This window comes from Protopterus annectens, chromosome 3.part0, assembly GCF_019279795.1.
Source record: "Protopterus annectens isolate FY-2018-M chromosome 3.part0, PAN1.0, whole genome shotgun sequence".
NCBI classification, from domain to species: domain Eukaryota; kingdom Metazoa; phylum Chordata; order Ceratodontiformes; family Protopteridae; genus Protopterus; species Protopterus annectens.
This window is the reverse complement of record NC_056731.1, coordinates 137,321,204-137,348,120: the sequence shown is the minus strand read 5'-3', so window position 1 is coordinate 137,348,120 and position 26,917 is coordinate 137,321,204. Positions and strand designations below refer to the sequence as shown.

General features: G+C 37.0%; 1 protein-coding gene across 1 annotated transcript in view; it reads right to left on the bottom strand.

The window, feature by feature from the left end:
• The window catches only part of MALRD1 (MAM and LDL receptor class A domain containing 1), a 3,217,568-nt gene that overhangs the window by 1,078,263 nt on the left and 2,112,388 nt on the right, over window positions 1-26,917 (bottom strand). Inside the window, exon 20 of the mRNA XM_044065510.1 lies at window positions 26,681-26,845. Coding sequence (XP_043921445.1) covers window positions 26,681-26,845 — 165 coding nt within the window. The remainder of the gene's footprint in view (window positions 1-26,680; window positions 26,846-26,917) is intronic.

Here is a 26,917-nt window from a genome sequence, read left to right as displayed (position 1 = left end):
TGACTATGTGGGTTCTGTCCTTGAGCCAGTTTGCAACCCATCTTATGACATAGGGGTTTATATTTAAGCTGGAGAGCTTATCTATGATGCACAAGTGGGGCATTGTATCGAAGGCTTTTGTGAGGTCCAGGTAGGCTGTGTGGACTACCTTCCCCACATCAATGGCCTTGGTGACTGTTTCAAAGAAATTGACCAGGTTTAAGAGGCAGGATCTGCCCTTAACAAAGCCGAATTGGGTAGGATCCAGTGTCTTTACGTCCCCAATGTCTTTGTTTATGAGTTCCGTGATGATCCTATCCATAACTTTGCAGACCAGGCTAGTAAGGCTTATGGGGCGATAGTTTCCAAGGTCTGTAGAGGCACCACCTTTGTGGAGTGGGACCACTGTTGCTGTATGCCATTCTTTGGGTACATATCCTGTAGTATGGCTGAGATTGAATAGCAGCTTTATGCGGGGGTTTAGCTCTTCTTGGAGTTCATGTAGGATGCAGCCTGGGACACTGTCTGGTCCCATTGATGCTGTGTTTTTTGCTTTGAAGAGGGTGGCTCTCACCTGAGCATCTAAGATGTCAGGGAGGCAGCACTTTGCTGGGATAGATATTTGCTCTTCTGGTGGGGAAGAGGGGGAGAAGTTTGCACTGAACCTGTCTGCCAGGATGTTGGCAATATCTGTGGGTTCAGTGTATTTTCTGTCATTCTGGACCAACTCTGAACATATCTGGGAGTTGCCACCCAGGTTCCTAACATAGCTAAAGAAGGCCTTGTGATTATCTTTAGTGTCCTGTGCAATTTTTCTCTCGAAGCTGGCCTTGGATGATTTTATGAGGGATCGTAGTTTTTTGCTAGTACCGATCAGAGATGCATTCCCTTTTATGGATTTTGCTCTATCATGTAGTAGTATCCTCCTTCTGTTGTACAGTTTATTTATGGTTGGGGTCCACCAGGCAGGACGCCTGCCTTTGGATGATTGGGTCTTGGATTTGTTTGGGATAGCATGATCCATGCATTCCTGAAGGTGTCCATAGAATGCGTTTATAAAGGATTCTGCAGTTTGAGCCGTAGTTTCCACTGGCCTGGGTGCCTTGAAGGATTCCATCTTAGTTTTGAGAAGTGTGACGTTAGCTTTTGAGAAGTTTTTCACTGTGGTTTTCTGGGCTGTGGGTGGGATCGGGATGTGGATATCCAGTGAGATTGATTTACGGTACGATCTTACCAATGAGGGGAATATCTCTGGTGTGGAGCATAGAGTGCCCATGTTGGTGATGACCAGGTCCAGTATGTTATCCCCTATTGTGGGGGTGGTGACTAGTTGTTCCATAGCATTTGAGTTTATAAATTCTAGGAACCTTTGGGATAGGGTGCTGGGGCTTGAGTAATGCTCCCAGTCAATGTTTGGGTAGTTGAAGTCACCCAATATAATGGTGTTTGGAGAGACCTTCATATACTTAGACCCAGCTTGTCCAACATTGCTCAATATTAACCAACATTGCTGAATGTTGCCCAATATTACTCAACATTGACCACAGTTGTGCTAGTTGGTGTGTGCAATTTTCTTTACATATACTACATGGTGGTAAATGCTGTTTAGCACTGCTTTATATTGCTTAACACATGGCAATCATGCCTCAGGTGGTGCTGCAGGGCTGGCTATGTCGGATGCACATACTACACTCCCTATACATGTTTGGAAGCAGGTAGTGTCAACTTAGGCATCCCTTTTACTATATGTGCAAGTCAGAGAGAGGTATCATTTCCAGAGTTTTTACTGAGCCAGTATATAGGTTCATAGGTTCATAGGTTCATAGGTTCATACTAGGCTATCTGCCCAAGGGCATTTACAAGCCTAGCCCATAGTTTTGTGGCTTACGCCACCCCTTTAGTATGGGGAACTATACCCATTATTTTGCTGTGCCTCTGTTGAGCAGTGACACTGAGGTAATCCCTGGGGTATATCTGCGATCTCCCATCCATTGGTCAAGATTTCTCTTGAACAAGGCCAGCGAGGTGCTCTGCCTCACATATACCGGGATTTTATTCCACAGCATAGGGAGTCTTTGGGTGATGAATCTATCCCTCCAGCACGTCCTATTAATAGCCGTGTCGAGGTTTAAGTCTCCCACCTTGTGGCTCTGACGGATCTAGATTTTTTGAGGTGAAGCATATTCATCAAATCTGGGTTTGACATGGCCTTGTATGTTAGGCAAAGGTCACCTCTGAGCAAGCGGTAAGCGACTGAATAGAGCTGGAGTTCTTTCAGTTGGGCAGCATAGGACAGATGTTTGAGACCCTTTATCCTTTTGGTGAGGAACTTTTGTGGCCTCTCCAGCTGCTGCAAGTGTCGGGTCAGATACATTCGAATGGGGCATTGTACTCAATCATTGGTCTGATGAGTGATGAGTATAGGAGACTATGACCTCCCTTGATCTAGATGAGAATCCCTTCATGATAAGGTGGGCAATGTAGAAGGTCTTCCTAACTACTTTAGCTACATGGGTGTCGAATGACAGACTACTATCAACCTGGGTCCCCAGGTCCCTGATAACTTCTTCTGTGCTCAGTGGATTGCCACCTATTTGGTAGCTAGGGGTAACCTTGTTTTCCCGAAGGGTATGACTATGCATTTTTGGCATTTAACTTTAGGCCATGGCTCTGGCACCAGTTATCCGTTTCTGTGAGACCCTTCTGAAGGATATCTGTGTCAGATGTGTTTTCTACTATGGCCCAGTTTGCAGTCATCTGCAAACTTTGTCAGCCATAACCCTCCTGTGTTTGCTTGTACTTGGAAAAGTAGATGCCAAACAAGAGTGGGCCCAGGACTGAGCCCTGTGGTACACCACTTGTGACAGGCTTTGAGTCTGACATGGCGCCAGCAACTCTGACCCTGTGGGTTCTGTCACTCAGCCAGTTTGCAACCCATCTTGTGATGTATGGGTTAACATTTAAGCTGATGAGTTTTTCAATGATACCCGAGTGGGGTATTGTATCAAAGGCCTTGCCAGATCGAGGTAGGCTGTATGGACTGCCTTTCCTCATCAATGGCTTTGGTGACTGTTTCGAAAAGTCAACCAAGTTTAGAAGGCATGATCTGCCTTTGACAAAGCCAAACTGGGATGGATCCAAAGTCTGCAAATTCCCTATGTCTTTATTTATGAGGTCCATTATGATCCTCTCCATGGCTTTGCAGATAAGGCTTGTCAAGCTAATGGGCCGGTAATTTCCAGGGTCGGTGGAGGCACCGCCTTTGTGAAGTGGGACCACAGTTGCAGTGCCACTCCTGGAGTATCCAGAGGTAAGACTATGATTAAACAGCTGTCCTAGCTGTGGGTTTAATTCCTTGTTGAGTTCGTGGAGCACACAGCCGGGGACACCATCAGGTCCCATGGATGCTGTGTTTTTTGCTTTGGAGAGAGCAGTTCTCACTTGGGCGTTGGAGATGTTTGGGGGGCTGCAATCGCTTGGTATAAATACCTCTCCTTTTGTGCTATGCGTTGTCTCTTTGCCAAGGCCAAAGCACACTGGGCATGCCTCCTTCTGCCTACTGGAGCAGGCTCAGGTTGTTCCTCCTCCGAGTCACACTCTGCCTGTGATGGCCTTGGCAATGGTGGGGGGCTGTTTGGCCCAGGCCTATGCTGGCCCTGCTGCAGCTGTTTTCGCAGGATCATATTATGTAGCATAGCACATACCATGACAATTTGGGTACATGTAGTTGGTGAGTACTGCAAGGCTCCACCAGATGTGTCCAGGCACCAGAACCATGATGTCAGCAGCCCAAACACACGCTCGATTACATTTCTTATTTGTGCGTGTGCCTCATTATGCCATTCCTATTCAGGTGTGTGTGCATTTCTGATGGGTGTCATCAGCCACGGCTCCAGTGCATAGCCAGCATCCCCCACTAGGTGACCATGTGGGATGTCCCCATTGGCAAATGTCTGGTACAACTGCGTCAGATGCCAGATATGAGAATCATGGTAGCTTTCATAGTAGCCAGCACACACATTCAGTATTATGCCCTGGGCATCACACACGACCTGGCAGTTGATGGAGAGAAAGCCCTTGTGGTTGAAGTAGACCTTACCCCGCTCACCGGCTGGTGCTTTGATGTGTATGTGCATGTAGTCTATTGCACCCACTAACTCAGGGTATTCTGCTATTTGCTGGAAGAGACTCATATTGCTGGCCAATTCCTCACGGGAATTGGGGAAATATACATGATCACCGACATGTGCTGACATGGCATTCAGGAACTGGTGCAGTACCCTGGATGCTGATGCCTGTGAAATCCCCATCATATCACCAGTTGGTCTCTGGAAGGTACCTGTTGCTAATATTCTTAGGCCAGCACATACCTTGGTTTCCAATGGAATGGGTTCCCCTCTGTTGGTTCTGTGTGTGAGGCATGGCCTGCACAGCTCAACAATTTGCTGCAAGAGGTCTCTGTCCACTCTATAGCGCTCTACTATCTCCAGCTCATGTAGCCCCTAGTAGGTTACCCTGGGCCTGTACACTCTTCTCTGTCTCCTCACTGTGGGTTGTCCAGCAGCATTTGCATTATCATCACCCTCAGCATGTTGCATATGTCACCTTATAACAGCAATGGCAGCCCCTAACATTTTTTGTCTCAATAAATTTTTTTCAGTTTTCACTTCTATTAGCTTACTGCACTGTTGCAGTGTCTCTTGAGAGAAACATAATGGACTGTTGTTTGCAGAGTTTAAAGTGCTGGGCTAGGCTGGGCTAGTGTACTGCCTGTGTAATTGCCTGATTCTGATTGTTTTCACCTGCTAGCTCTGCTAGTACTCCCTGGTAACTTCCTACTATTTGATGTGCTTCCTTTTCCCTTTCTGTTTACTCAGGGGGCAGTGTTGTGCACATAAGCGCAAACACATGCACAGCAGCTAACACACGTGCACACATGCTTATATGGACTAAAACTTGCTTATTGTTGTTAAAACGTGCGCACACTGGTGCAAACGTGCTTAAACTGTTTACACAGCCTTACATATGCTTACTCTGGCTTACACGCGCGCACACACACTAACACACGCGCGCACTGTCTTACTTGGGTTTACTGGCGCACACACGCGCGCATGCATGCTCAGCAAGAAACGCTGGTGTTATCCACGGCATACACCTTCAATTTCTTTACCTTACCTAGCCTACCTGTTGACACACCTCTTTCAATGATATGTAAATGTCACCTGACACATGCTACTCTGCTCCAATGAGCTTCATTTCTTTCATACATGCCCCCTCGTGATGTCACCTATCTTCTACTCTGTTACTCCCCTTATCCTACTCCTACTCTCCACTGACTGTGCTCATTTGCTATGTAAACTTGTGATTCACTATCCTAACCCTCATTTGCATAGGATTGCCTACTAATGCTTGGTTACATCTTTTAGACTGAGCTTCCCCCCTTAGCAACCTCTACTTGGTGGCCATGTTGTCTTAAGCCTGCCATTCACTTGCATTGTAAATTCATATCAGCAATAAAATCCTCATTTGTGAATCTTAATTATTGATTTTCTGGTTTTTAGGGCACAGCACATTTTTCCCAGTGCTGCGCTACAGTTAAACCCCGGAGATCGGGATGAAAAAAAAGTTATTTTATTTTTATTTTGCATCACTTCACATTGCCAATGGCTGTATTTTTGGCCATTGGCATGCTTCCTCCTGTAAATGCATCCTTTTTTGGAGCTGTCATATCTCTGTTTTGCTATTTGCAGAACCGTACTCAGTTGTCAACTGAGTACATTTCTACAAATAACACTACACCTACTCGGACAAGTTCGGGTTTCCTGGATCGCAAATTTACCTCATTTGCATAGCTTTCGCCTGGTTTTGAGAGCTCTGTTGCATGCCCCTACCGGCTGTTCCTGGATCACTCGGCGGACATGTTGGCTGCATGGAGTCTTATTCTACTCTTAGACTCCGTGCAAGCCTTCGTGAATCCGGCCCAGGGTTTATATAGCAGTGAGAATGGAAGAGTTGGAAGATCAGATTACTACTCAGCCCCTCCATCAAGATTATGCCACCTGAGCAGAAGACAGAAACCTTACTTTAAAAGCATAGAAAGAACACCCACAAAGAGAAAATACAAGCCTCAGTATGAAAAAGCAGTTTACAATTTACTAATTTAAATAAAAAATGCAATTATAGTAATGCACACTATTATAGTTCCTAGCTGTAGCCACTAAATGAAAGTTTTAAAAAGATCAAGGAGCAGACTTGAGAATGCTTTTAACTGTAAACAGACAAAAATGCACAGAAAAGCTCGGATAGAGCACTCACAATCAGAAAATACAACTCTCAGTATGAAAAAGCAGTTTACAGTTAAGTAATGTTAAAACAGTATAAAACAGTACATAAATGCAGTGAAACAATAAAAAAAGCTTTGTAACAGTGCAAAATGTAGATCAACTGTATACCACAATAATAAGCACTTCAGTAGTGCAGTTCATGAAATAAGTGTAAGAAATAAGTTACCCTGCTCTTAGAATCTTAAGGAATTTCCACTTATGCAATGTAATGCAGAGCCTGACAATACAAGCAGAGCCTTTATAAGACATAGGTTTTATATAGTAGTAGGAATGGAAGAGTTGGAAGATGAGATTACTACTCAGCCCCTGCTATTACCCAATCACTCATACTACAGAAGGTCAGAAGGCCTTGTTACTCTCAATAATAATGAAGACAATCAGCAGAAAATGGCTACCAGAAACACAGGAAACTCAAACAAAACTACCAGCCTAGACAACATGCCTCTATCAAGATTATGCCACCTGAGCAGAACACAGAAACCTCACTTTAAAAGTATAGAAAGAACACCAACAAAGAGAAAATATAAGCCTCAGTATGAAAAAGCAGTTTACAATTTAGTAATTTAAATAAAAAATGCAATTATAGTAATGCACACTATTATAGTTCCTAGCTGTAGCCACTAAATGAAAGTTTTAAAAAGATCAAGGAGCAGACTTGAGAATGCTTTTAACTGTAAACAGACAAAAATGCACAGAAAAGCTTGGATAGAGCACTCACAATCAGAAAATACAACTCTCAGTATGAAAAAGCAGTTTACAGTTAAGTAATGTTAAAACAGTATAAAACAGTACATAAATGCAGTGAAACAATAAAAAAAGTTTTATAATAGTGCAAAATGTAGATCAACTGTATAGCACAATTATAAGCATTTCAGAAGTGCAGTTCAGTAAAATAAGTGTAAGAAATAACTTATGCTGCTCTTGGAATCTTAAGGAATTTCCATTTATGCAATGCAATCCAGAGCCTGACAATACAAGCTCAACCTTTATAAGACACAGGGTTTATATAGCAGTAAGAATTGAAGAGTTGGAAGATCAGATTACTACTCAGCCCCTGCTATTACCCAATCACTCATACTACAGAAGGTCAGGAGGCCTTGTTACTCTCAATAATAATGAAGACAATCAGCAGAAAATGGCTACCAGAAACACAGGAAACTCAAACAAAACTACCAGCCTAGACAACATGCCTCTATCAAGATTATGCCACCTGAGCAGAACACAAAAACCTCACTTTAAAAGCATAGAAAGAACATCCACAAAGAGAAAATACAAGCCTCAGTATGAAAAAGTAGTTTACAATTTAGTAATTTAAATAAAAAATGCAATTATAGTAATGCACACTATTACAGTCCCTAGCTGTAGCCACTAAATGAAAGCTTTAAACAGATCAAGAAGCAGACTCGAGAATGCTTTTAACCGTAAACAGACAAAAATGCACAGAAAAGCTTGGATAGAGCACTCACAAACAGAAAATACAACTCTCAGTATGAAAAAGCAGTTTACAGTTAAGTAATTTTAAAACAGTATAATACTATAAAATAAGTGTAAGAAATATCTTATCCTGCTCTTGGAATCTTAAGGAATTTCCACTTATGCAATGTAATCCAGAGCCTGACAGTACAAGTTAGGGCACGGGTTATAGTAAGGGGATAACCCGTAAGGCTATCCCCTTACCATGACCCATGCCCTAACCCTAAGGTCCGTGATGACTGCAGCACATTGAAGGACATAGCAATGCCCTCCACTATGGTGCGATAGTCACGATCCTTAGGGTTAGGGCATGGGTTAGGGTAAGGGGATATATTTAATAGCTATCCCCTTTCCCTAACCTGGGCCCTAACCCTAATGTCCATGACTATCGCACCATAGTGGAGAACATAGCTTGTTTTTTATGTCCTCCACTGTGCTGCGGTGTTTTCGATGAAGTACACTTACACAAAAGTTCACTTTCGTTAAAGTAAACTTTCGCAGAAGTGAGGCTTCCTATTACAAGTTCGAAGTAGTGAACTTTCGTTCTTGTAATAGGAATCCGTATATATATTTATTTATGTATATATATATATATATATATATATATATATATATATATATATATATATATATATATATATATATATATATATATATACACATACATACATTTTCTATATATATATGCAAGGATGGTTAAGGGTAAAAAGTAGCTCCCTAGGTACCTAACCACAACCATCAACAATAAAAACGCATACCCTACAAATGTGTGGTGAACTTTAACCATTATATCAGGCCCCTTCTCAAGGAGTACCATAACATAAACCACTCTGCAGAACTAAACCTAAATCCCTATACAGCCATTGGGCTAAAGAGCAATGGCAATACAATCCCTTTTCCTCCCTGCCCTCCAGTAAGGACATTACTCTATTAATAAGGGTGCCTGCCAATGACAAAGCTTCTTGCCAAATTAACCTTACTCCAGAATCATGTGACTTGGCTACCAAAGCAGAATTAATTCTTTTTAATCTATATTTATAAACATAAGCAGGTATCTGAGTGACAACCCAGCAACACATCCCAAACATGCCTCATCAACTCTTTTCAGAATCACCTGAAGAAAACCGAAACTAGCAGAAGACATTATCCAAGATCAGTACAAATTTAACTGTTGCCTTTATGAACTTAGAGAACTACAAGAATTCTGTAAGTGTACATTCGAAAGATATAGGTCCATAGGTGTTTACTAGGCTAACGACTACAAAGGCCTTTTTAAGCCTAGCCATGCATCCCAAATCTCTGATGAGTTCTAATACCCTTGATAACTGTAAGTATGGGTCTAGGAGATGAACCATTTACAGGATACCCATTTGCATCAGAGACATAGGTGTCAAACACGGGATGAATTTCTGGTTTCCCATCCAATTGTCCAAGTTGCACTTGAATTGGACTAGGGAGGAACTCTCTTTCACATGGATTGGGAGCATGTTCCATAGACAGGGTAGTCTCCATGATACATATCTATCTCTTTTGCAGGTCCTGTTTATATCATAGGCAAGGTTTAAATTTTTAGAATGGATAATTCTGCTACTGTTTGTTTTGTGAATATGCAGCAGGTCCATCAGAGCAGGGTCTGACATTGCCCTGTATGCCAGGCATAGATCTCCCCTCAAAAGCCTGTAGGAGACAGAATACAGGGATAGGACTTTGAGGCAGTCTGCATAGGATATATTACTTATCTCCTGTATTCTTTTAGTGAGGAACCTCTGTGGACATTCCAGTTGTTGGATATGCCTGGTTAGGTACATACCAAAGGGGGCACTGTACTCAATAATAGGTCTGATGTATGCCGAATACAGTGGAACAATGACTTACTTGGACTTAGATGCCATACCTTTGTTTAAAAATTGCACAACATATAATGATTTTCACACAACTGTAGACACATGATGATCAAAGGTTAGATTACTATCCATGTGTGTCCCTAAGTCCCTGACTACTGGGTCATCTCTAATGGGTGTGTTGTCAATATGATATTTACCAGGGTTGGGTGACTTTCCAAAGGATACTATTATGCCTTTCTTGGCATTTACTTTTAGTCCATAACTTTGACACCACTGGTTTGTCTGTGTCAGCCCCTCCTGGAGAACATTTGTGTCAGTGTGAGATATAATGACAGCTCCTAATTTGCAATTGTCTGCAAATTTAGTCAGCCAGAGACCACTGTCATTGGCTTTGATTTCTGAGAAGTAAATGCAAAAAGGAGTGGTCCAAGGACTAGTAAATATGAAGCTTGAAACGCAATATTAGTCCTTTAGTGACTACTAATCTCAGACATTTGCCTGATAACTATGGCTCCCAAACAACAACAACAACTCATCATAATGAAACAACTGGACCTACTGCAAAAATTCTGCACCACTGAGAGGTATAGCTCTCCAGCTCACCAAGGCCACCCCAATCACCACCAGCAATGCAATAGGAAAGCATAAAATCCAATAGTTCACCAAGGGGAAGGCCAACCCTATTTCCCTTGCATCACCTCGTCATTTAGAAGCACTTCAAAATAAAAAAAAACTCCAGCACATATCACAGCAACTTCTGGCCAGACATACTAACAAAAGCAGGCTCAAATACATATTACTTCCTTACATAGCAATTGTTGAAACCCCATTAGACAGAAACCTCTCTCCTAATAACTGTATTTTCAAATATTTATTATTATTTTATTATATTTTTTATTACAAGCTGTTATCCTTGCCCCCACAAACAGTCAGAAAACAATGTGCCACACCACTAAGTATCTAACTGCATGCTTCTTCTAAATTGAAACTATCGCCTCCATTAACTTGTCCAGCACCAACCATGCTGACTATAAAACATCACTAACACTGTAAATGATACTTAGCAGCAAGACACTAGATAATCAATGATGATACCACAGCAGTATATGGCAATGCCTTTACAAAATACTTTTCCATTGCTACCCCATGATCTTCACTATTACTGCAGTGAAAGAAAAAAAAAGAAAAAGAAAAAAGTTAAATCTTACCTAACCACAATCAAAAAGCACCTGAACTTCACTACCACTACCAACTTGGTCGATTGTACAAGGCTGAAAGGCTGTCCATTGTTTGATGTTTCAACCCATGCCAAAAGAGCCTTAAATCAGACCCTCAATATAAAATTATAGCAGAACTGTAATCTAAGCCAGATGGCTAAAAAAAAGAAACCAGCAGAACTTTTAAAGATTTATTTCATTAGCGCTTTCATTCACAAAATATGTGAACTTTTTCTGAAGAAGTTCACATATTTTGTGAATGAAAGAACTAAGAAGTTCACATATTTTGTGAATGAAAGTGCTAACAAAATAATTCTTGAAAAACGTTCTTCTGGTTTCTTCTTTTTAGCCATCCGGCTTGGATTATAGTTCTGCAGTTTGTTGTGCTTCTTAGTTTTTTCTGGTTGTTTTGATAAAACTGTAGCACCCTTACCTAACCTTACATCTCTTCTTGAAGCCCAAGCCCAGCATATCCTACAAACAATAAATCATTTCCTTACATACTAAAACATAACTGCATACCCCAACAATTAAACAACTGTTTCTCTCACCCCTCAACCTGATTTACTGCTCTAGGGAACCTTTGGACAAATGTGTCTGTGTGTAAATTGCATTTTTTTGGAACTTAATGATTTCCACAGTGTTGTAGAGAAATTTATTTAATTTTTATTAGAAGTTTTCAGAATTTTTTTGTGTAAGATATTGAATTTGGTTCAGAATAGGCATGTATCCTTTGGATAAGTTAAGATAGGTTCTTAGATTATATAGGGAAGATGTGCTTTTAATTATTAAATCAGGCACTATCTCATCTTTTAGTAAGGGAAAGTTCTTTAAATCTAGCATTTGATTATTATTATAGTTGGGGGTTAACTATGTTGGTCATAGTAATGCAAATGAAAATTGTATATTTAATACTTTAATCAGTTTTTGCATTACATTTGTTTTATCAACTAAGAATGTATGTAATTCGATTTGTTTCTTTTTTTTTTTTTGGTAAGGCCATAGGGTTGCATTTATATTAATGAATATGAGTAAATGATAAATCTCACCAAGTAGGGTGCCATATAATTTGTTTTAGATCAAGGTTGAATATTAAGTAATATAGATAAAAATCAGGCAATCCTAATTGTCCTTGTTTTTCCTTTTTGTTGGTATGATAGGTGTATTATAGGCCATTCATACTGGTTTAGTTTCCACATACATTTTCCTAGAGTACAGTTTATGTTTTGAAAGAATTTTTTTGTGTAATATTTGGAAGAAAGAGTTAAAATTGAATAAAAGGCATGGTAAGTTATTCATACATTTAATTTTACCAAACTTCAGTAACTTTTATGAGATTAATCCAAGTTTGTATTATATTATCTTGACAGTTTAAAGCTGGGTTTTGATTAAACGTAATACTTAGATGTATTAGAGATTTCCTGATTTTACTCTCACTGCATGAAATTAAATCAACTAGATAATATTTGGATTTAACGGCAGAATGCTGGACTTGTTAAAATGTAATTTATAATTTGAAAATTTAGAGAAAAATATTTGTTTAATTATTTTGGTCAATTAGGCAAAATTAATATTAATGTATTCCACAAATGCTGTAAATGGTATGGGTATATTGTTTACATACCTCTCAACTGAACAGATTTTTACAGAATGTCCAGATTTTCACCTCATAAAATTTGCCACTTTCTGGCAAACCAGTGTGGACTGAACTCATTAAGCAATGACAGACATTTATGTTTCAGATTTCATTCATTTCATAAAATGCATATTATTACACATATTGTTATTCTAGCAACTTTCTAAGTTCAAACTTTGTAAGATAAATATTTAAAACCTGTTCTTATTTTGGAGCCTTTGACCCTATTATTATAGGCTTTGTCCTGATTTCTTCTGCTAAGAAGTTAAGATGTATTATTGTTTATTTTGAGCATATTGTAATATGTATTTTTGGTTTTATGAATTGAACAAAGGTTCAATTTAAAATTAAGAAAATATGGAGATAGACATTCTTGTGTCACATCACTGATGACTGGTATTGGGAAAGAGCAGGTTTTACTGATATATAATCAAGTAAAGTCATTGGAGTAAAATATTTTAATAATACTGATGAATGCGGTAGGGATGTTAAAGTGTTGCATAACTTTAAATATTAAGCTGAGATTTATGCAAGCAAACTCTATTGACACATCTACAGCTAGTCTAAAGATAGTGTCTTTACAATCTTTTGATAAAAACTTGAGAAGTTTTATAAATCCTGGCTGTAGTGGGAGTATTATAGATATTAGTATGGATCTTAATCTCTTATCTAGTAGAGTGGTACTGATCTTTAAATTTGTGTTAATTAATGAGATTGGACTGAAATTTGTGGAGTCCTTGGGTTAAGATTAGGTTTAGTTATAAATATCATTCTAGATTCATTCAAGTAAAAATCAGAAATGCCATTAATACTTGTATTTTGTAAAGATTATGAGAAGAATTTTAGAAATAGCTTTGATACAATATTTCTAACATTCACAACTGAAGATGTCTAGGCCTAGGCATTACCTTGTTTGAGATTTTTAATATTTGCAATATTCTGTTCTATAAATGATGATATGAGGACTTTCTCTTGTTTGGGACTTATTTAAAGGAATTTTATCTGATTTAAATAATGTGTAGATAACAGGTTATCCCATCTCCAGATATCCAGGTTTCAGTCACTGGCTCCAGGTGCTCACTGTTTTATAATGTTGGTCCCTCTGCAAATTTGGCTCATTAGAGAAGAATGATGTTGACTTTAATACTCAGCTCGTGGGCTGTAAATGCAAGGTGAGCTTACACCTTTGCTTTGCAAAAATTATTATTTTTTATTTTTATTTGAATCAACCATCCAATGATAGATTGTGGTCAATGGACATCTGATTTATTTCATATTGCATAGATATGCCTTACGAGGCTTCCCCAGCTCTCTTCATATCCAAATTATTGCTTTAGGTTTAATAACATAATGTTTGGGTTTGCCAATCTTGACCCAGCATTGGGTTATCAATAGATTAAGGAAAGGTTGGAGTCACATGAATGCCAGCTACAGAGATTCAAGGAAACTGATAAGGGCTCAGTTACTGCAATTAGTAATAAGAGGGATAATGCAATCAGTTAGGGATTTCCAGTCCCTAATATTATAGACTACATTATTTACATGGCTTTATAATGGCTCTTTCAGAATTAATGAATTACTACAGCCCCTCTGTTGGTCTGATGTACTGATAACAAATCTACGTCTACCATTTTGGTAAATGAAATCCAAAACAAGCAAATTCAAAGGTGGACAGCAAATTTCTTTTCAGAAACTGGAAATTCTGGCTTCCTGTCTGCTTTACTGGACTATGGCTATTAAAAAATGTAGGCAAAGTATCGCCCCTAGAGCTCATATGTTGGCTGGTATTTGCAATTTAATGGTTCGTTCTCTATAAAATTTGGAATGGATCTTTATAAATGCATCTATAATTTCTTTACTGGAATGGAGAAAATCTCCACCCTGGTCTAATTCATTTATAATTGGAATTTTAAAGTTTAATTATTCCTGCCAAAATTTTGAGGGCCTTGGGTCCACTCTGAGTACTTTATTAAGCACTTAGTTTCATATCATGATACCTGTAAGAGGTATAGCATGCATAGTTTATTTTGTAACCTCTCAATATATTCATTAGTTACTTCTGAATAATTAATTGTTAATTATGTTTTCAATCTGGTATTTATTTTTTAATGACGTTTTTTTTCCATGTGTAGATTCTTTTGTAAAAAGATGCTTTGCTTCTAAGAAATCACCTTATCTGGGCTTTAAAAGTAGCCTGTTTTATATCTGTGGGCATTTGATTGTAATGTATGCACTTCTTAGTTTTTTTCAAAGGAATGTTACTTCTTGGTTAACATAATCTTTCCATGGCAGAGTAGGGTTATGTGACAAATTGCTAACATACGTTAGATTTTTCTACAGTCTTCCAAATTTATTTCTAATATTCTTTTTGAATGGTCAGAGAAAAATCTAGGTTCTAACTTATACCATAGTTGAAGGTTTAGAAACACATCTGAGATGAAGTAAATTCCAATCCTGACTAAGTTTTATAACATTGAAAAAAATAAGCATACCTATCCAGTTTAGGACTACCTGTTTACAATGGACAACACAGGTTGGAATCAGTATTTCTGTAGACAGATTTATGTTGTATGATTAAGTTTTACTAGTTGTATCCCTTTAAGGATATATTAGCCAGTCCCTGCTATAATAAGATGGACATTCTTAAAATTATTTTGTAGATTATAATGTTCCATAATGAAATCTTGCTGTTTTTGACATGGAACATATACATTTAAGAATAAGACAAGTTTATTAACGAAAGTACTTTTACATATAAAGTAACACCTCTCCCATTTGGATCATATCCATATTCTGAAACAGTCTCAGTAATAAAAATGTAATTAAAATATCAACCCCTGAGCAGCTGTAATTCATATCTGCTGCTATAACACATTTTAACCATTGTTATTGTTTGAATTCCATTGCTCTTCGGTCATGCATGTTTCTTGTATAAACAAAATTGGAACTTTTCCATTATCAGGGTAACAGATCTAACTTGCTAGCATGCGCACGCAATGATCGTACAGCTGTTAGCCCTGAAGCAGTTGTTTTAAAAGAGAAACAAACAGACATTAATGTGCTGCAGTGTTTGTCTGGTTTGACAGAAGTAATATGACATCTCAGTGTAGTACACAAGCACAACATTTTACGTGCACATAATGTAGCTTTTTTAATGGAAAAGTAGAGAAACTATGACTTCTCCCAAATAGTTAAGAGGATGGGAGTGAAACCATAGATAGCGCAGCTGCTTGTCATGTAGGTACTACACAGAAAACATTTCACAGTGACATTCCATGACATACACCTGAAAATGTAACACAAACATAACAGACTTGCTTGAAAATATTGAAGTGAATAATAACTTTATTACCTGACTTTTGGAAACCACATGAATCACAGCACAGCAAGGGACAATTAAGAAGGAGGCATAAAAGTGGAAATCTTTTTCAACATAGGAGAAAATAGTGCATTTTTGGGATTTGAACATTGACACATGAATTTGGCCAAATAGGAGTCTAGGTGGTGTCTAGCATTGCCCTGATGCCATTTATTACTCCACTTGGCACTGTCCCATATCCACTCCACTGTTTGGGTATGACACCCACGGTGTCATGAAATTGTACTTGTGGTTGACAGTGAAATGTTCATATCCAGCATCCCTCATCAGTCTTGTACACTTTTCAGTAGTCTGAGTAAATGACACTTCCTTCAGCTATGTTCTCCTGGATGGCAGACAGAAAGGTTTTGGTTGAGTGGTCAGGAATGGCTACCAGAAAACACTGTTTTGACTTCTGGCACAATCCTCCAAAAACTGACTGTTGAGGAAGCACATGCCAAATGCTGCTTTTTCTCCTGGTAAAAAGACTTTTGTCTACTTCCACAATTTGGTTTAATCAACAGATTTTCACAGTAGGTTGAGAAATGAAAGCAGTAGCAAACACCTCCCACATGTAATTGTTCCAGTCTACTATGGTGTTGTGGTTCGTATGTAGTTGTAGTTCACAAAAGTCCACAGATGTCAGCTCCTGACACCAGAAGTAAATAAACCTGACAGCTGTAAGGAAAGGAAAGTGTGAACCATTAAACCAGTTTTGGCTTTGCAACCCCTTTTTCTCAAGGCGTCCCCATTGGATACAGCGTCATCTGGGTGCCACATTACCACTGACAGAAAACTTCATAATTTGCCTATTGGAACAAAATCTTTCATTATGGAGAATTCCTTCCTCCTGAAAGAATTTAATTGCAGACTCTTCGTCATTTGGCAATTGCCAGATAGTATAATCCATGAGGTGTGGGAAATAAGAAGTGTAAATCTGACAGGAAAATAAGTGTGTGTGGTACCCACATCAGCAGTAGCTGTGTGAGCATTGTGAGCATGTGCTAAGATTCCAAGCGCTCATTAGAGCTGTTGCCAAGATAATGGAAAAATACCCAAAATTGTAGCTTCAGAAAATGGTATAAAAGCAACATTATTTTTCTTTGCTGTTAAATTCCCTTAATGTTCCATATATCTACTAACCACATTCGAATATCAACCCTGGAGATTTAGAAATGCACTTACTTTGCTCCTATGACAACTGACAAAATATACAGATAAATGTAAAATATATTGGTTGAAATTAAACTTGCATCAGGCTGAAATGTCTTATTCAACATGCAACACTTAGCACCCCCCCTAATTCCCCTAGGCTTAACCTAAAATAATACATGGAAGTGTTAATAAGGTTTAAGTTCCCTGTACTAGAATGGTAGTTAATACCTTGAATTTGTACTGATGTACCATTAAAATCATTTAAAACTATACAATATTTGCTGCAACTAGTGGATTTAAACTCTGCTTCAACATGCTTTGGCCTACCTACCACACTGCTCCCCTAATTATAATAATTATGACAATTCAGATAAATAGCTATAACAATAACACTTGTAAAACCTCTAATGAAAAGATAGTCCAGGTTAAGAGCATTACGGATACTCTGACTTTATAAGAAAATGCAACAGTTGTGAGAGATTTTCATATTTCTCTTTTTTTCCTACATGAAATGTGTGCACAATGTCATTTATACTTTTCATATCAAAGATAAAATAAAACATTATTTTTAACATATATTAGCTGTAGTGTAGACTGTATTCTTCTGCCTCTACTGGTATGCAAGTATAAGGACGTACTTTCAAGCATGTTCAACAGATAGCAATTCTTTCCATGGCATAAACATTTGAAAGAAAAAGTGAAATGACATCTCCTTACTTAAAGGAACAGATGTATAAAATTAGTTTGCATAACTACCATGGCTGCTAATATTATTGGTCCTATCTAAATGGTTGTCAGATAGAGGCTACTCCAGTTGTCCACTATGATCGCCCAGGACACAAAACATTCAACATTTGCTGACAGTCAAACAGCATCTTCATATAATGTGCCTGTGTAAAAGAAAGCAGTAAGTATTTTTGTAGTTAGCTGACTTATCTTGGTTTAAAGTTAAATTGGGTAGGGAAGATTGCATTTGTTTCACTTAGAAAATGAATGATATATTTATTATCTTTTATAGCTTAAATACAAAGCCACTGAGTAACACATTTAAAAGTTTATTTTTTTCGAAATCAGAAAGGAGCAAACAGGTGATAGTTTGTGTTGAACCGGCTTAATTTGCACTGGGAGATCCTGAGAAAAGATAATGTTATTGTCTTTCCAAATAATAAACCTTTTCTTCTTTGCAGCTCCAAATATTTTTATTCCATCTTGACAGTTCAGGAGCATTACATAGATTTGCCTTGGTCAGTCATTTGTGGCTGACATTTTTACTGCTTTGTGTGCCCATTCTATTATCATCATTATTATTATTATTATTATTATTATTATTTATTTTTTTTATTTTTTATTTTACATTTGTTGACCGGGCTAGTCTAGCTGGACATATATCCGTTTACAGTAGAGGCCCGGGGAGAAAAGCTCCAGTACAGGTAAAATTACAGTAATGTGTAACAATAAAAGCAAAAAAATTATAACAATAATAAAAAGATTTTTTCTACATAGATTTCTAAATGGTACAAGAGAGGAAAAGCAATAACATTTGAAAACTTGTCAGTCATCTACTACAAGAGAGGATAGCAAAAACATTTAAAAACGTATAAGTCATGTTCTACAAAAAACCTAATAAGAAGTTAATACTAAGGATAAAATAATCTAAGGCATACCTTAAGATTCAACTCTCATCTCCAGAAGGCATCAGGTAGGGGCTTAGAGAGGGGACAAAAAATTTAGTTGTATTGAGAATATCTTTCAGTCGGGATTGGTACAGGGACATAGCCAATGTGAAGTAAGATGTTCTTTGATTTGTCTTTTGAACAGAGTGGTAGACTCAAGAATAGTTATATTATGAGGGAGTTGATTCCATTGTTTACCTATGGAATTAGAAAATAATGCATCCCCAGCTTTATTATATGATTTAGTTATGGATACTAGGAACTTATTTGCAGAACGAAGTGTGGTTAGGTTCTTGTATGGAGAAATAAGGTTTGCCAGGCTCGGAGTATTATTGGGGAAATGAAGAGTTTTGTGAATGATGAGTAATTGTTGGTACAATAGGTGGTTCTTTAGTTCTAGCCAGTTTAGTTGTTTAAGGTTGTGACAGTGGTGAGTTCTGAGGGGAGTAGCATTAATGAATCTAGCTATACTGTTATAGCAGGTAGAGAGTTTGTTGATGTTATTTTTAGAAAGTGTGGTAAATATAGCTGAAGCATAAAAAAGGGTGGAAAGCAGGTGGGTCTGTGCAATGGTTTTTCTGGCTGCTGGGTTAAGGAAGGATTTAATTCTATAGAGTGTCCCAATTTTTTTATTTACAGCTTTAATAGAAGTGTTAATTTGTTCCTCAAAGTTCAGATGGTTGTCAATGGTTACACCTAATAGTCTAGTGGTATTATCAGGGTTAATACAGGATGCATTATTAGAGGAGATAGTGAAGAAAGGTGTAGGAGATTTATTAGTAGGAGTAAAGAGAAGTAGCTTTGTTTTTTTGGGGTTAAGGAGGAGGCAGTGCTGCATAAACCATATTTCAACATTATGAAAGGTTGTTTGGGTGATAGACTGGAGAGAGGGAACATCTGTAGCCGAGCAGATCAATGTTGAGTCATCTGCATATTGGATGCAGGTTGCTTGTGGCACATTCAAATAAAGGTCATTGATAAATAATGAGAAAAGAAGGTGTCCAAGGATAGATCCTTGTGGAACTCCAATATTTACTGGGAGTAAGGATGATAGGTTATTCTCCCAAAGCACTGCTTGTTGCCTGTTTTCGAGATAGCTTCTAAACCACTGTAAAGATTGTGAGCTTAGAGAGAGGATGTTAATTTTTTCCAGAAGTATGTTATGGTTAACCATATCAAAAGCTTTTGATAGGTCTATAAATAGTGCAGAAGAGAAATGGTTAATATTTCGATTTTTATTGATAGAGTCAGCAAAGGAAAGAAGGGCAGTTGTAGTACTGTGGTGGGGCCTGAAACCATGTTGACAGTCGGCTAGAAGTTTGTTTTGAAGAAGGTAGTTAAGAAATTGTTTGTGTATGCACCTTTCCATTATCTTCGCTAATGGGGATAGTAAGGCAATAGGGCGATAGTTGGATAGTTCAGAGGAAGGGCCACCTTTATGAAGGGGAATTATGTGAGAAATTTTCCAAATTGAAGGGATTTTCCTTTCAGAGATGGTCCTATTTATCAGAATAGATATTGGGTGATAAATAGCTTTTGCAGCAATTTGTAAGAATTCGGATGGGAGTTTGTCAGCAGATGGGGTGCAAGGCTTTAGTTTTAAGAGAAGCTTATATATGATAGATGATGAGACAGGTTGGATTTGAAAGGCATTAGTAGAGGCTGGAGAGTTATTTTGTGGGGAGGCAATGAGTGTTGGTAAGTGAGTTGGCTAGGGTTAGAATAGCTTCTGTAAAGTAGTTATTAAAGGCATCTGGGATTTGAATAGAGGAGTTAGGGTTTAATCCTGTAGGAGTAGGAGTAGGAGAATGTCCAGGTTTAAGAAGTTTATTTATGCCTGACCAAAATTTTTGAGGGGTATTTTGAGTAGTATTTTGAAGATGAAGATAAAATTCCTTTTTCTCGCTAAGAGTGTCTTTCTTGGTAGTATTTCTTAACTGTTTATAGAGGAGATGATCAGCTGGAGATTTTGTAGCTCTCCATTTAGCCCAGATTTTGTTTCTCAGGATCATTTTTTCTTTTGTTTGCTTTGATAGCCAAGGGGCGGTTTTGGCTCTTATCCTGGTGGTGTGAAAAGGAGCGTGATAGTCAAGGATTTGCAGAAATTTTGTGTTAAAATAGGAAACTGCTTCATTAAGTTCAAGGTTTGATAAAGGTGACCAGTCACAATCCTGTAATTCATTAAGGAAGTTATCAGGGTTGAAAAATCTTTTTGAGCGGCATGTTCTTAGTTTATGCTTATTAGGAATATACAATTTTTGTCTGATAACATATGTAAGTATGTGATCACTAATACTATCAGGAAGTGTCCCAGGAGTATAGTTGCTAGGGGCATTATTTATTAGAATCCAATCCAGAATTGTTTCTTTCTTATTTGGTTTATGGATTCTAGTTGTGGTTGTTATCAATTGAGAGTAACCATGGAGATTAATATGGTTAGTAGGTTGTTGGGCTACACAGGTTTTCCAATCAATGTTAAAATCACCAAGTATAATGGTTTCTTGGGGTAGTTGGTTAAAGTTAACCTGATTATTGCATTTTTTGAGATGTGTTAGCCTTCCAGGAGATTTTAAAATATAGTATTTAATGTTTTCATTAGTGCTATTTGACTGTAGCCTCCATTAGACCTCGTTGCAGAATATTATTATGCCTGCTTTTTGTTTACTGGTCTAGAATCTTGTCACTTATTTATGTTTTTAACATTAGTTCTGGATTCCTGTTCTGCATTATCGATTTTGAATTCACAGATGACAATATGATTTTGAGATGAATCCAGTGTATTTGCTATCTGGTTAAAGCTGGTATTAATAGACATCATTCAGTCTGCTAATACTGGATTGCTTGAAGTACTGTTTTTAGATCTTCAGACATGAACAAGTATTCCAATTTTAAGTTGCTGGTTTCTTTTCTGCTTTAAGGTGTGTTCTGGTTGAAGGATCTTTCTCCAGAGTTTGCACTGTACAAAGCTTTGTTTTTATTATTTGCAAGTCCATCATTCTTGATTGGCAGACATATAATTTATTTACTAGTTCAGTGGTGTTTCCACTCTCATCGATATCAGTTAATTTTTCTGTCTCTTCCACATAGTTGTTGAGTTGCATTTTAGCCATATCAGATTCCCAGCTGCATGGATAACCTCAATAAATCAAAGGTATTTACTGTCTGTATTTAGTTACAATATTGAGGTCTTATACATATAATTGTATTTTCTTAGTGACTTATCCTAATTTAGGTAGCTGAATTAACTATTATAGCTAGATGTTGTTTCATTCATTATTTTCATTTCAGAGCAGTGCTTACTAGTTGTTCCCAGATCAGCAGCCATATTGAATCCCCGCTTGACAGTCAGTATTGTTTTTTTTTTTTTTTAATATTTGAATATGAGATTGTAGTAACATTTTTTATCACATTTTCAAGAGGTGTATTGCTACAAATCGTAATATCATTTTAAGTAAAGAGATTTGATTTTAGTGTTGTTTTAATAAAGTTGGTTGATAATTGTGTTTTTATTTCTTTCCTCTTAGAAATTTATGCAACTACATACTGAAGCAAAACACTTTGACAGTTAACATTTGTAACTGCTTGTATAAACTATGCTGTTGCATGGATGTATGTGGTTTAATTATAAGCCACTGACTGGTAATATGAAATAAGAATGAGATCTTGGAGACTGGTTTAAGGTTTCTGTGCTCATAGTGTGATAATAATGGATTGAGTGAACATTTATGCTTTGATGATTTACTTGCACAAGAGTTCTTCATACATTGTGGACAATGTATTTTTTTAAGATCTGATTTATTGAAATCAGCAAAGCACTGTACAAACTGTACTAGGCTGATTGACATACAATACATACTGAATACTATTTTGGAAAATAACTTTGATAGCTGTGAATTCTAGTATAAGAAAGCTCTTAGTACTTTGAGAGTTTATTGTGGAATGATTAGAAGATTGTAAAATCATTAACAAGTCTCGGGATGATAGCAATGCAAGAACTGCTGAACAAGTACTAATTGAAGACATGAGTAATGAACAAGGACATAGATAAGGAATAATATTCTAGATATTGATAAAAGAAGAAAAACATTAAACAGGTACCTACTGCATAGTAATAAAAAAGTAACAAAAAATAAGAACACCTAAGAAGAAATCTAGAAAAAAAAAACAATTAAAGTAAATAGTTTCTTCAAAAAGATAAACATAGGAAACTAGTTTATTGTGTACTTAAAATTTAAAACAAAAATCTTAAAACCAAAGATGTTGAATGTTTTTCAAATTCATAGTAAATGCATGTGACAGTTTTCTCACTTTATAGGTTTTTCTGATTCAGACGATAGCTGCAGAATCAGATTCAGTAGAGACCACATTTAAAGAAAATACTGTTCAACAAAAAAATATTTTACTGTCATTATTAAGAAAGTTGCCAAATCACAGCAGTTACACATCCAATAAATATTGAAGGAATACAAAATGGTCATCTTTAGGTATCTAATTTAATCATAATAAAAATGGACAGAACAATGGGCAGTACTAGTCAGAGGATTATTAATCAAAATCATGTTATTAATAAAGTAATACAAGACTGCACAATTCAGCATAAGGATAAGAAAGGAACTGAGGGCATCTGCCATGCAAATTATTACAGTCTGCTGTTGAGCAACCTTTTAACATTTGTAATACTGGGCAGTGTAAAATAGGCAGCAGTAAACAAAGGGAATTACAAGAAACAAAATAATTTAAGATTATGTAAATGTATTGATACATCAAAATAATGTAAAAGGCAATAAAAACATATTTGGCAATCTGTTCATGTCTCAACAGGCTGCAATCTTAAATAGTATGAATAAAAACATTACTGATTCTTCTCTATGAGGACAAAGTTAAATGAGCTGGCACAACTATTTTAGAGACTTGTATCTAAGTCCAACAAATATCCTAATATTTACAGAATAGCAAGAACAACTGTTTTTTATATTATATACATATGTGGCATAAATAATTAAATATTATATATATTAAAGACATGAAGACAGAATAACACACAGATAGATGTCTTTGGCATTACACCATGCTCTAAATCCAATGGCTAGCTATACCATATAAAATTGTTCAATACATGGCTGAGAGTAAAGGGCATTTAAAAGTTCCAAGTTGTTACTCTGTTAGGGGAAATAATCATAGATGGGCATCTTATTTCTGAAGACAGACTACATCTTACTGGGAAAGCAACATTATTCTGTTAATGAAAATCAAAACTGCAATTCTTTATTATTTAGAGATTTAATACTCAAGGGACAAAGAACAAACAAAGCAAACATAAGTATCAAAAATGCTGAGCTAACATTCTTTTTGGTAATGCCCAAAGTATTAAAAAAAATGAATAAGAAAACCTAATTTCTATTAATGGATATGAAATTATAGCTATCACTGACAGCTGGGATACAGATACGCTAGTATAAAAGGGATTTAAACACTATCAATATCTAAGACAATTTAGAAAGGGAAGCAGTATAAAGTTAATAGGACATGAATCACTTTATTCTTGCCTTGAGACACAACCTAAAATTTGGATTTATTAAGTGTAATCATCAATGATATATATCTTTGGGGTGAATATAGGACAATTACTCCATTCATTTCAGTTTTGCTCAAAGTCAAACTATAAGCAGAAAAATAACATTTTATGGCATGAGCAAGCCGAATAAAAATTAATTAATCAGCGAGTTATTACTTCTTCCTTAGGACGAGGAAACTGACCTAGGTAAACTATAAAATGTATGGGAATTTCTGAAGAATAAGTGTACCGAACACATAGATGAAATAATTTGTGGGAAAAAAATAATAACAAGCTTACGATGGGATAACACTGAAGAATGTGATAAATAAAAAGTACAGAATATATAAATTATACAGAAGGTATGAAAATAATTACAATATGAATAAGATAAGGGTAGTAACTACACTAACGAAGGCTTTATTAGATAAAATTGTCATAATAGGAATTGTATGCAAAACTGTATATGTATCTATGTATGTATATCAAGTCTCAGAGAAAGACACCCAACACAACTGGACCACTTCAAATGAATTGATTATTGGTAGACTCTCTCTTTGAAATTGCTAACTATTTGATATCTACTTTGTAAACAACTGGAGAATAAACTCTTCATCTACTAACTCATTACTTTATCAGCAGTTTAGAACTTGCCCTACTACTATAGCTAAAGATGTCAGGGAACCCCAAAGAAAGCTTAGAAAGGTGTGTGCTCTGTATGGCCTGACTGGACATCTGGTCACTTAATCAATAAACTATCTCATGAATTATTTATCAACTAACTTCTTTGTTTAATGCGATTCAAAATGACTGGGCTACACCACTTGTTGTCCATATTTACAAACACTGTGATAGATTAAAATATCTCCAGCTATCACTCGTTCAGCCTTATATCCATAACTGGTTAATGATTTAAATCTTGCTAGCTTATACAGCTACTCAGGCATAGCAAATATGTGCCTAATATAGACATAACACATGTTGAGTTTATAAATGATTGATTAACTATGGCTTGTCAAACTAGGATTTGTGACAGAAGTTCAGTGTTACTGGATCAGGGCTTAGAATGTGCAGTGGTATAGCTTGAAGGCTTTAAGGCTTTTGACACAATATACCATTAAGAGATACTAGGATCATGCTATAAATGTCAATTCAGTCCTTAGATTACTAGATGGATATAGATGTGGTTATCAATTAAGAAACAAGCAGTTGTGATACATGGCATTAAGTCAACATGTACGAACTCCATCACTGGAGAGTCACAGGGCTCTGAACTTGTCCTGATACTTTCAATTTGATATTTTCAGATTTTACAACATCTACCAATTAAAATACAGGAGCAAATTAAAGAAAACTGAAGACTTCATCCTACAAAATGTGTATCTTAATCAAATCAAAATATGGCTTGATGCTGAATACACATAAGTACAAAATTATTTCATATGGTATTAATATTGATTTACATCAGACTAAGAAATAAGAATGTATTTGCATTTAATTTATAACAGATTTTTGGTACCACTGTTGACACAGGACTCAGCTAAGGTATATCTCGCAGTGAATACCCCTGTTCTGGAACAGACTCCACATCCACTTAACACAAAGCTTATCCCTGTCCATATTTAAGAGCAACTTGGATCTATGGATGGGAAACAGAAAACTTACATCTGGACTGTCCCTGTGCTACTAATGGCAAGTGGTAGTTTGTAAATGTTTTATCCCATGCATGAGTTCATTCAAATTATTTGTGGTGTGATCCCAGTTATTCTTGTTAAGAGTTTGTTTCTCTTTTCGACTTTTTCCCGGTAAGGGGTCGCCACAGCAGAACTCCGGTCCGCTAATGATTGGCAGTAGATTTTTACAAAACACCGAGGTGCCAGCTTGACGCCCAACCTTCAATGAAGGCACGCCCATTTACGCATGCATGTCTTTCGAACACTACCCAAACGTGGGGAGGATATGCAGATTCCGCACTGAAGGCACTCCCAAGCCATGCCGAGAATTGAATGGGAGAACCTCTTGCTGTGAGGTAACAACATTACCGCCGTACCACCGCAGCTACTCTTATTAAGAGTAATATATAATAATTGACCATGAGATGAGTAAGGACAATATAATACCAGATGTGATGGGTCAGCTAGAGCACCAAAAGGGAAATTGGCTAGGCTTAGAATGTTGAGCAAGCGCATCTATCCTAGCACTTACCTAAAAATCAGAAATCTGCAAACCATAACTACTGTTAAGACACATTTAGGTGAGTACGTGAAAGACAGAAAACTTATGTTTGGCTAGAGTGAAGCTACATTATTAGCAGGTCACAGACCCAGTTTCAGCAGTGACATAACTTATGTACCTATTGATAAATCAAACTGCCACTCCACTAAATGTTTGCTAAATGCAAAACTAAATACCTCTAAACCATCTTGCAGAACTCTTTGTACACATACCTGGTGTATGATCAGTATCTGGTCCTGTTCCTTCTCTAGGTGCACTGTTTCCAAGTGACCAGTCAAAATCATCATTATCATTCTGTGAAAGACCACATGCAACTGGCCAAGGAGTATCCAAATCTGATTCAAAATTACAGCTTCCTTGAATACTAAAATACTGACCTGTGAATGAAAGCAAAATAATTTGTCATGATTCAAGCTTATAGAAAAGGATGACAATAAAAGTGTCTTCTT